This window comes from Lontra canadensis, unplaced genomic scaffold (genome assembly GCF_010015895.1).
Source record: "Lontra canadensis isolate GAN:19392208 unplaced genomic scaffold, GSC_riverotter_1.0 scaffold43, whole genome shotgun sequence".
NCBI lineage: Eukaryota > Metazoa > Chordata > Mammalia > Carnivora > Mustelidae > Lontra > Lontra canadensis.
Window position 1 is genome coordinate 3,625,923 of NW_022631037.1, and position 11,590 is coordinate 3,637,512.

The 11,590-nt window shown below is 47.9% G+C and overlaps 1 protein-coding gene across 2 annotated transcripts; it reads left to right on the forward strand.

The window, feature by feature from the left end:
- Nucleotides 1–877: 877 nt before the first annotated feature.
- On the forward strand, nt 878–6,678 carry SUPT4H1 (SPT4 homolog, DSIF elongation factor subunit). Of its 2 annotated transcripts, none has more exons than XM_032871954.1 (5): nt 878–1,078; nt 1,595–1,701; nt 5,455–5,510; nt 5,792–5,845; nt 6,293–6,678. In XM_032871954.1, the coding sequence occupies exons 1-5, from the start codon at nt 965–967 to the stop codon at nt 6,358–6,360; spliced, it is 399 nt and encodes a 132-aa protein (XP_032727845.1). In that variant the 5' UTR covers nt 878–964; the 3' UTR covers nt 6,361–6,678. The 2 variants fall into 2 exon arrangements, with proteins under 2 accessions (XP_032727845.1, XP_032727846.1); XM_032871955.1 differs by having other exon boundaries at nt 883–1,033.
- Nucleotides 6,679–11,590: the final 4,912 nt, after the last annotated feature.

The following is an 11,590-nucleotide window of genomic DNA, read 5'->3' on the forward strand; positions in this document are numbered from 1 at the left end:
CCTGAAACTACCTATTTATATTCCAGAGCTCCAATTCTGATAAACACAAATGACTGTGCTCTCCCTACTCCTGCGACTACTGTTGAGGATCCAGAGCTACTGCTAAGTTGTTATGAATTCCACATAGCCTCACAAAGCACATTTCCCCTTCTGCTTCTCCAGGAATGTTTCATAGGGGTCGTCATTATCTGTTGCCCAGTTTTGAAGCACAGAGCACAGAAGCATCTAGCTTTCTAGAAGGTGGGGGCGGGGGGAGACACTCTACTATCCCCTACAGATGTTCTCAAGTAAAGGAACTGTCTAAATGCTAAAAGATGCACAAAGCCTAAATTATCAGCTGGAACGAGTAAAGTACGTAAAGAGTTTTTAAAAAATAAATACGCCATCGGCTCATACGCCACAATCCCGGCGGACGGCAAATGGAAACCCTACACTGCTCTCAGGAAGAAAGGGGCTGTCCCTGATTTCTTTCCCTCTTGGCAGAGATAACCCAGAGGGAGACAGTAGGCTCTCTGGCCCTGCGCTTTTTTAAAACGGCAAGACAAAAAAGGATCTCGGCTGGCATCTGGGATCCTCCTAAGGGGACGAACGGCCGACTGCCAGGGACTGAGATCAAAGGGCCCGCCCCGCCGGGATTCCGGCTCCGGCTGCAGCGCGTTCCCGCGCAGGCGCCAACCGCGCCGCTCCTCCCCCATGGGCCCTGCCCACAGGCCCAACGGCCGCCACGGCCTCGCCCTCGCGCCGGCCCAGGTGACTCCCGGCCGGTCCCGCCTTTCAGGCGGGAGAAACCATCTCCGTAGGACGGGCGGGGGTGGGGGGGCGGTGGCTGGGACCTGCGACTTCCCACACAGGAAGCGGAAGTCCTGGGCACCGGAAGTGGGAGGCATTCTGGGTAATTCGCTGTTTACTTCCTGCGGCTGAGGAATCCGTGGCCCAGTTCTTTGCTGTGCTTTTGTCGGAGGGGATGGCCCTTGAGACGGTGCCGAAGGATCTGCGGCATCTGCGGGCTTGTTTGCTGTGTTCGCTGGTCAAGGTGTCCTTCGGGGAGCTGGTTGTAGGGGTGATGGGGGGAATCAAGGTGGGGGAAAAGTGGAACGGGGCTGGGGGATAGCGAAGAGAAAATTAAGTTCCAGGACCCTGGGTTTGGCGGGGCGCAGGGGGATGTGGGAACCTGCTGGAAGGCCATCGTTTAAGTCTGCAGGAATACAGGCAGTCTTTAGATGCATTTGAATCCTTAGCTAGCACACGTGTGATTCTTAACAGACGTTCAGTGAACTTCTGTTGAAGTCGAAGGCCACTGAGAGTCAGGTGAGGGTGGGGATCTGCAGCTGAGGGAGTAGTCAGAGAGGATGCCTGTCCCTGAGGAGACTAGGGAAAGGAATAGGTAAAACGCAGTTAGGAACAAGAGAGGGAGGACTGTGAGGGTGTGGGCGGAACTTTAGAAATGGAGCTGTAGGAGTGGTGGGTGGAAAGCCTGATGAGGCAGAGCCAGCATAGGGAGCCTTCTACTTGACCAAGTAGAAGTATAGAGAGAGCTACTCATTCTTTTGGCCTTGTTTATGCTCACCCCTACCCCTTTCTTTCCCTCTCCCAGACTATAGACCAGTTTGAATATGATGGTTGTGACAATTGTGATGCATATCTTCAGATGAAGGGTAACCGGGAGATGGTATATGACTGCACCAGCTCTTCCTTTGATGGGTAAGCTCCTCTAGATTCCTTCATTCACTTTTTGGTTACTCCCATCCTACTCCACCCCACCCCATCCAGTAAATGTGAGGCAGACTTTTGAGATCATGATCCTAGTTGTTCTCAAAGTTATGTTCACAAAGTTCTGTGCTATCCAGTACAGTAGCCACTAGCATGTTCGGCATTGAGCACTTGAAATGTGGCTAGTCCAAACTGAGTTATGCTCCAGCTGTAAAATATACACTAGATTGACAAGATTTAGAACAAGGAAAAAGAATTTAAGGTATTTTAACTTTGTTAATATTAATTATATACTCAAATGATAATCCTTTGGGTATACTGGGTTAAATGAATATGTTATTGAAATTAATTTCACCCTTTTGTCTTTACTTATAAACGTGGCTACTAGAAAATTTTAAATGACTTGTTTATGGTTTTGTTTATTTCTGCTGGACAGTTCTTCATTAGACTGTCAGCTCATTGGTGGTAGGGACTGTGTTTATCTTGTACACACTGATTTGGCACAGGGCCCAGAAGGTGGCAAAAGGCTAAGAAATGTTTGTTAAATACATGAAGATCCACGGGGCGCCTGGGTGGCTCAGTGGGTTAAGCCGCTGCCTTTGGCTCAGGTCATGATCTCAGGGTCCTGGGATCGAGTCCCGCATCGGGCTCTCTGCTCATCAGGGAGCCTGCTTCCCTCTCTCTCTCTGCCTGCCTCTCTACTTGTGATCTCTGTCTGTCAAATAAATAAATAAAATCTTTAAAAAAAAAAATACATGAAGATCCTTTCTGAAAATGAAGGTAAGGTAAGGTAAGGTAAGGTGTAAGGTACAGTAGTGGTAAATTATTACCTGAAAGCTGTTGCTGTTAGGTATGTCCCTTGGTGAGATTGTCCAATGGGGAGAAGGGGAAATGAGAGTAACATAAGTGACCAGGTCTCGGGTTTTTTTTTTTCCCCAAGGTAGGAGCCAGAGAATAATATTCTTTGGGGGGATAAGGAGATAACTGTCTTTTGGCTTCTAGGCCAATTAAGGATTTACACACAAGGGTATCTGAGTGGCTTAGCCAGTTAAGTGTCCAATTCTTGATCTCAGGGTAGTGAGATTGAGTCCTTCCCACAGTCCCTGGCAACTATCATTCTACTTTCTTTCTGTATGAATTTCTTGGGTTTTTGTTTTGTTTTAAGGTTTTATTTATTTGAGAGAGGACAAGCAGGGGGAGTGGCAGAGGGAGAGGGAGAAGCTGAGCAGGGAGCCCAACATGGAGCTCAATCCCAGGACCCCCAGGATCATGACCTGAGCCAAAGGCAGATGCTTAACCAACTGAGCCACCCAGGCACCCCTCTTGCTGTATGAATTTGAAGTGTACTATGAGTGCTTCATATAAGTGGAATCATAACAATATTTGTGTTCTTGTGCCTGGCTCATTTCATTTACCACCATGTCTTCAAGGTTTATCCATATTGTCGCATGCGTCTGGATTTTCCTTTTAAGCTGAATACATTTTATCCACTCATCTGTTGGTAGACTCTTGGGTTGCTTCTATCTTTTCTCTGTCATGAACAATGCTGCTGTGAACACAGGTTTACAAATATCTGATCAAATTCCTGCTTTCATTTCTTTAGGGTATATATCCAGAAGCGGAATTGCTGAGTTGCTCTGTTTAATATTTAGGGGAACTGCCATAATACTGGTTTCATAGCGGCAGCACCATTTTCTGTTCCCACCAGCAGTGTGCAGGGGTTCCAGTTTCTTTACACCCTTGCCAACGCTTGTTTTTTTTTGCTTTGTTTTGTTTTTTTGTTTTATGTTTGGTTTTGGTTTTGGTAGTGGCTACCTTCTTGGACGTGAAGTGACATTGTCTTGGTTTTGATTGCTTTTCCCTAATGATTAGTGATGTTAAGCATCTTTTTATGTGCTTACTGGCCTTTTGTAGATCTTAGAAAAAAGTCTGCTCAAATCCTTTGCCCACTTTGCAAGCAGGTTATTTGACTTTTTATTGTTGAGTTGTAAGAGTTATTTTTGTGTATTCTGGTGCGTGTTAGATTTTGGAGAGTGTGTATATCAAAGGCTAAAGGAGCTCAGAGGAGGGCCACATGAACTCAGAAGCCGAGGAGATACTATGTGAATCAGGCTCTGACATAAAGAAGTACAGGATTTTTGAGGACATTGAGGTGAGAGAGCATTTTAGAAAAAGCATTCTAAACAAGGGAATGACTTGAGTAAAATCATGGGGTGGGAAAATTAAGCTATGTTTGGAGAATGGTGGGGATTCTGTTGAAGTTAAATCATAAGGTTGGGTGACAGGCACTGTAAGGCTAGAAAGATTGCTGGTGAAGAATAGAAGAGAACATACTGTTGGTCCAGACAACGGCCTGTGGCTACCTCTGGTCAGTCTGCCAGGCCAGGGCAGGTGTTACTCTACTTAACCACCCCAGAAAGTGGCGTCCGTTCCACTCCCAGCAGGTGGCTGAGAATGTAGGATATGGTTGGGGGGAGGAAGGCTCCCCAAATAAGAATGCAAGATTGGTGCCAAGAAGAAGAGGGAATGGTTATTTTTTTTAAAGATCTTATTTATTTATTTGACACAGAGAGAGAGAAACAGCAAGAGAGGGAACACAAGCAGGGGGAATGGGAGAGGGAGAAGCAGGCTTCCCGGTGAACAGAGAGCCTGATACAGGGCTTGATCCCAGGAGCCTGGGACCATGACCCAAGCCAAAGGCACATGCTTAATGACACCCACCCAGGCGCCCCGAGGGAATGGTTACTGAGAAGGCAGTTGATAAATGTCAGTATCTATAACAGACCTGTCACAATAGGCAGTCCGCAAGCATTTGATTGAATGAATGACAGAAATGACATAAGGTAGCTTCTGAAAGTACCTGGTGTTTACTTGTCAAGCTCAAGTGGCAGCCTACTAGCCCTTATTAAATGGCCTTTCTGTTGCCTGTGGATCAGAGCTATTCTGGGGAGAACGAGTAAGATAAGGAGAGCTAATGCTTATTTAGCACCTACTCTGTGCTAGGTGTTTGTCGTGTATTAACTCAGTATTTGAGTTTCAGTCCACATAATTCTATGAGAGGTCTCCAAATGTGTCTTAGGCTGTACAACTCATCAGAGCAGACCTTGGCCAAGTCTAACTTATTTTTGTAACCCCATAAGCATGTTTGTCCTTCACCCTCCCCCTTTGCACTAGGGCCCAGCCCCCTAGTGGTGGTGTTGCTTGTAATTGTAACTGGCTTCCTACTTTGTTGTTGTTGTTGTTGTTGTTGTTGTTGTTTTAAAGATTCCATTTATTTATTTGACAGAGATCACAAGTAGGCAGAGGGGCAGGCAGAGAGAGGTGGGGAAGCAGGCTCCCTGATGAGCAGAGAGCCTAATACGGGGCTTGATCCCAGGACCCTGGGATCATGACTTGAGCCGAAGGCAGAGGCTTTAACCCACTGAGAAAGCCCCTGGCTTTCTACTTTTAAAGCTGTCCTGTTTCCCAGAGAATCCAGGCTAAGGATGCTTTTGAGCCTGATGAGCTAATCCTTTGGGAATGGCAACTAACCTGTGCTTGGCAGGCCAAGAACCTTTGTCAGTGTCCCCAGCATTAGTAGTCCATTTTCCCTGCTTTCTTTCCCAAGCCAATACTTGGCTTTTTCCTTTGTTTCCTCTCCCAGAATTGTTGCTGGCTGGAAGCAGAGTGAAGTGGACATTTTCCTCCATCTCTCTCTTTTCTAGTAGGAGAGGCTCAGGCTGACTGTTTGTTTTCCTTTCCCAGAATCATTGCAATGATGAGTCCAGAGGACAGTTGGGTCTCGAAGTGGCAGCGAGTCAGTAAGTATCTCCCTTTCTCCTTATCCTGGCCTACTTGTTGTTGCTGCCCGCTGGTCTGGTGGGGGAGCCTTAAATCAGGGGTAAGTAGCCACAGAATGAAACAGTTGGTGTTGTAGGAAACAGGAAGAAAGTGTCCTATCCCCTGTCACTTAACATCAGAGCCAAAAGAAGTGATTGCTCTTCTCTTGGAGTTGCAGCATTCCTTTCATTTTTAGCTTAAACCTCCATTTGGTCTTTAGACTTAACTCACTCTCACTGTCATCTTTCTTCTTCTCTCGTAGGTAACTTTAAGCCAGGTGTGTATGCAGTGTCGGTCACTGGTCGCCTTCCCCAAGGTAATAATAATAGCAGCCAGTGTTCACTTGCTCCGCCACGCTCTGTGGAGGTCCTTTCTGTGACTACACGCTAGTCCTCATGACTCTGGAGGCAACTGAGGCACAGAGAGGTTAAATAACTTGCCCAAGGTCATCCTGCTAGTAGTGAGCTAGAATGTGAACCCAGGCATTTTGACCCCAGAACCCTTGGTTTTAGTGACTACAGTGTGTACCCTTTTCCTTCTCATTCTTACCAAGTCATTGCCAAACACGTGCCTGGATCTTCAGTGGTAACAAGCCAACCAAGCAGGACTGTTGATGAGCTGTGTAGGAAGGAACTCCATTTTGCTTAGGAACACCTTCCTTCCTTTCTCCCTTTCCTGCCCTCCACCAAAGTGGTAGTAGAGAGACTTTTCTTATCCTCTGGAATATTCCTCCCTCACAGAGCTGTTTCTTTTCCTGCTGCAGGAATCGTGCGAGAGCTGAAAAGTCGAGGAGTGGCCTACAAATCCAGAGACACAGCTATAAAGACCTAGCAAGATACGTGGCTGCCAGCATCTTTGCTCCCCGCCTCCTGCATCTGCTTATTTTTTGTTATGGAACTAAATGGACAGAACTTCAGAGACTTTCCCCCTCCAACTCTTGAGACTCAGCAGACCGTTGAGAGAACATGGCGTGTCCCTGAGCCATTTTACCTTTGGACTGCTGGTGGGGGTGGGGTGGTTTGAGCTGGTGGATTAACAGAGGCTGGCTTGAGTGGGGGGTAGGAGACGTGTTTTTTGCCCTTACCCATGAGTAGGACTCTGGGTCAGATGCCAATAAACATGAACCCCTAGGAAAGTTCTTAAACCCATGACAGATGCCTTGCCTCCTCCTTTTTACCTGGGCACAGGAAGAACTCACCTAACTCTGTAAGCACTTTCCTGGAGCAACAGAGGCCCTCCAGCTCCCTGATACCCATCTTTCAGCCTTCCAAAGTTGCAGCCTTTCTAGTGTGCTTCGTCGGGTCTTGTTGGAAGGTCTGCTGTCCTGAGTCTGGGCAGCCCCATCAGGCTGGTAGTCCTGGCATCTGGGGGTTGCAGACTTGCTCTAGACCTGGCACAGCAAGTATCTTGAAAGAAAGTCTGAGGCTTCTCAGTATTCTTTGCCTGTTGACCATATTTATTATTACTCTTCCCTCGCCCTTTTTTTCCTTCTTTTTACTGTTCTTCCTCTACCTTAGGCCATGACCCTCCCTTGCCCACCTACACACATTCCACTGTGTTTCTTCAACTGGAGACCCTCAGGTGGCTGCTGGATCTTGGTCCAGTTAGTTTATGCCTTTGTAGGAGTTGGGCCCCTCCCCTGCCTGTCTGGCCTAATAGGGGGTTTTGATATCAGGTTGTTGGTCAAGGTGAGTTATTTGTTTTAGAATGAAAAATTTACCAGAAATCTTACTTTAATCTCCACAAAGAATCCTATCGCTATCCTATTTATTTCCTAGGTTTCTTGTTCTCCATCTGTAAAACAATGATAACATCCTGTTTTACCTTAGTTTTGTTATTACAAAAACGAAGCAATGTGAAAATTCTGAAACTTAGGTTTTATGAAAAGTAAAATTCATTTACTCTGTTTTTATTAGCTGTTCTTTAATGTATACAGTAAGCGCACAGTTAATCAAATAGTGGGAGAAATGCCGAAAATCACTGCTGCAGAATGAGCTCCTGACTCATTAGCGGAGGTGCCTACACTAGGGCTCTGCCCGTAGCCACCTGGTGTTGCTAGTGAGTCAGTGTCTCTTGTTCCCTGCGGCCTGGAGTGTGTGGGAAGGAGAGAGAGGAGCCGATTGTGGGAATGAGGGAGAGGAGCTGATTCTCCAGTAACCCCCCCCCCCCCCGCCCCACCGCTCCCACCCCTGTCGTCGTCTGCTCAGAGGCCCCTGCGAGGGCAGCTGAAAGTGGCCCAGGATGCTTAGGGCACTCACAGATCCTCCTCAAACCAGAACCATTTTGCTGATGCCCTCAAGCTCTGAAGGAGTGGTCCGTTAACCCCAGTTTCAGCTGTTTTTAAAGGATTTCTCCAGCCCAGCAAACTGAAAGAGCTCAAGGTGTGGTGGTTTCTATTTAATTTCAGTCTGAAAGGATCCTTGGGAAGTAGACCCACCAGGCCAGCCTTAGGATCTGGAGAGAAGTGGGTTTCAGCAAGAGTGCCTAGGCCATGCAGCCAACACCCAACTTTCACTGGCTTTTCTCAAAAAGTCCCTTGGAAATCCCCAGCTGCTGTCCTGCGTGTCTGACCCGGACGTGGCTGCTTGGTGAGAATGGAAACAGTTGTGGGGAGGGGAGGCAAGAGGAGCTGTACACAAATAACCACACTCAGGCTGCCTCAGCCCCACACTGAGCTGACGACCTAACTGTTAGCCTCGCAGGAAGCGAAAGACACAGGCCCCGAGGGTTGTGGGGGAGGGGTGCCCAGTCGGGGGACCGGGTGTCACAAACTTGGTGCCAAGTGGGCTCTGCCTGGAAGCTGCTTCTCAGTTCGCTTTCTTGCTGTTTCTGGTCGTGGAAGCTGCTTATGGTGCTACCCGGCAGCCCAGACAGCCTAGAAGGTGCTAGAGTCCACCCACTGCAGGGAACCCAAAGAAACTGCAAGAGGGACTGCTGGTTCTTAAAGGTTTCCCAGGAGGGAGGGGCACTACGCGGACAAGGAGGTTTCAGCTACCGATGCCCTGCATCACACATCATTGAGGGCCATGCCCTGCTCCTTGCGCCTGTCAGGTTCAGCCCCATTCTGACCACGGAGGTCCCACAACTACCCAGGGTCTTGGTCTCCTGCTCAGTCGTTGGGCTTCCCTACTTCAGAAAGGCAAGGCTCCTCCTCTTTAGTTCCACAATGACAGATGCAAGCCAGGCTAGTGACCAGGCTGCCCTCCTTGTCTGCTTATTCCTTATTCTCTACTTCCCACCAACTACTGCCCGTTGGGTTGAAGAAATAAAAACAGACTCAGTAGCAGTTCATTGCTGAACGTGGCCTCTGTTCCTAGGCAACCGTTGGTGGCTAGGATCAGAACGAGGGTCAGAACATTCTGGTTTTAGAGGGGAGCTGTTTTGGAAGAGTAATGGGGATGAGCTGGGGGAGAGTAAGCTCAGGCTGGACTCTTTAGGTTTGGCCTATTTCCTCTGGGCATGGCCATGCCCTCTCACTCCAAGCCTGTCTATAACCTGCCATTCAATCCTCACGTCCCCTCCCTGACACCTGATCCTGTGAGTGTGTAAAACAGGTATGTAATGTTGAAGCACAGACTAGTATCTTACTTTGGAAGTCTCCTTCGTGTTTATCAGTAAAACTTTTCATTTAAATGATGTTTTACTGTTGACAAAAGGGCTTTCATGTCCATTATCTGATTTGATCTTCACGAAACCCCTATTATCATAGTTAACATCCTTATGTCATGATGAGGAGACTAAGGGTCAAAGTTAAAGTGACTTGGCCATGATCAAGAAGTAGAGCCTGAACTCAAGAAATGCGTTGCTCACACCCAATTTAGGGCTGCTAACTCCTTCCAACATAGTTCTCCCCACATGCGGTGGACTTGCTCCCTTCATGAGGATTCCACAGAACCAGCTTGAGGCATTAGTTCATTATAAGTGAGAGTTACATGTCCCTATACATTGAGTCCCCCGAACATCCCACATCTTACATCTCTAGTCCCCAAATTATCCAGAGTGGGAGGCAGTGTGGGGCAAGGGACCAGGGAGGTGACCCTTAGAATTTACTCAAGGACCCCTATGCAGGACATTGGGAAACAGGTCCAGCCCTCCCCCAGTTCCCACCTGGCTGCATCTTCTTTTCTACTCCAGCAGTTCTTAGGTATCTGCTGACCTCTGCCCCATATTCCTCAACCTCTTCTGTTTTTTCCCTACTCACCACCTCCATCTGCAGCCCAATTATGGACCCTTCACAGTCCACTGAAACAGACTTGTGATGAAAGGATACGTGCATATCCAATTAGGGGCATTGCCCCTGCCTCCCAGTCACTTGACTACTCAAACCATTTCCTTTCTACAAAACTGCTTCAGGCAGCAGGATAGTGGTCACCAGTGATGGCTGAGGGTGGAAAAGGAGACCCAAGGGGATCCTGAGGATAATTATAATTTTTCTTCATCTGGATGCCAGTTACATAGGTCAGTTCACCTTCTGAAGATTTATTGAGTTATGTACTCAGGATCTGCTCAGTTTTCTTTGTATGCTAACTTCAAACAAAAAGTTCACTTAAGGACATGGCGGTCCTATCTTAGGATCAGTGTAAGAAATACATTAATTTATATAAAAGCCATCTGAGAGCTGTATGCTATTACGTGTATCTAAGACAACAACTTTATCCAAAGTTGTCCACCTCTAGGTAAGTTCCAGGTAAGTGTGGCACGAATGACATCCCTGTAGTATTGTGGGACGATAGATGTTCCACTACACCTATCATACAGAAATATATCACAGCAGACACATTTTCCTTTAAGCACCGTGGCTTTTAATTTTAATCTCTCTGTTCTCTCGTTTTTTTTAGTGACATATGCTATTGTTTTCTTTAAATTCATACTTCCTTACTGATTGGATACAAGATTCTGGAAGTGATTTAACCTCTACTTGGCTCAAAGTCATTGTTAGAAACCTCCATTTTTGTATCATGTGGTGAAATGGTTCTGGGACTGATTATTTTTCTACCTCTTGATTCATGTCAGCCTGTCACTTCTGCTACCCATATGTCACTGTCCCCCTTCCAGTCTCGTTTGAGCTAGGAGAACAGATAGCCACGCTTGGTAAATATGGCTCTAGGGTGAGCCAGTAAGGTGTAGACTGAGGAAAGAAGTACATGGCTGCCAGCCTGGGCCTTGGCCAGAGTGTTGGAGCTGGAGAGCGACAGGTCATCCAGAGAATGTGAAGGCTGGGAGAGTTGTGACTTATACACCAGCCCGCCCTCCTTTCCGGTGAGAAGATAGCACCAGAGGCAGTGGTCAACCTGATCCCAAAGGGGTCTCTGCTACTTTATGTATCCTACACTACCTGGCCTGGAGCCTTCTGCCCAGAGATGCTTGTGTTTCTCTCTGCTCTAAGATCCCAGAAAGCAGGAACCGAGGGCAGAGAAAACTGAGGGCTGATAGCACCAAGATCCCCAATCTTCTGAGAAATGTAACCGAAAACCCCTCTCCCGCAGACCTGTGGCATCTCCCATTCTCAACACGCCCCCAAGAGTGGAGGGCAGGCATTATGGGGTCATGGACAGAGGACTTGGGGGTCCATCCTACAGATGAAGGCCTGGGACTGTAGGAAATCAGGGGCCTGGCGGGCCCATTTCAAGAGCTCCTATGTGCTGTTTCCTGCCTGTGCACTCTCCTTCCTCCACACTGAGCTCTTGGGCTAAAGAGAGAACTTGAGGGAAGGTAAGCAATAGCTTCAGATGACAGGGTGGAGGGACCCCAGTGTCTCTCCAAAATGGATTTCTCGCTCTTGCCCACCATCAGCCATTGCCACCCTTTCAACCCCTCCCCCCATCCTGGTAAAGACCTGGAAGGAAATGAGCGCTCTGGGGCCACCAGCCGGAGGAAGGGGTTTAACTGTCACCTCGTCCCTAGGGGCTTGAAGAATGGAGGGCAGAGGGGGAAATGCAAATTGGCACTTGGAACAGAGAAGGACTCCACTGAGAGGAAGAGGCTGGCAGCCATCGCTTCGCTTTCCCCCGGGCTGTGGTCCCAGCAGAGGCTGGGAAGGAGTGATCACAGGTCCCAGAGA

Excerpts from the sequence above, each read along its gene's own strand:
- SUPT4H1 (XM_032871954.1), top strand. The coding sequence starts at position 965 with ATGGCCCTTGAGACGGTGCCGAAGGATCTGCGGCATCTGCGGGCTTGT. Across the intron at positions 1,702-5,454 it reads ACCAGCTCTTCCTTTGATGG|AATCATTGCAATGATGAGTC; the intron begins GTAAGCTCCTCT and ends TTCCTTTCCCAG. Across the intron at positions 5,846-6,292 it reads CACTGGTCGCCTTCCCCAAG|GAATCGTGCGAGAGCTGAAA; the intron begins GTAATAATAATA and ends TTCCTGCTGCAG.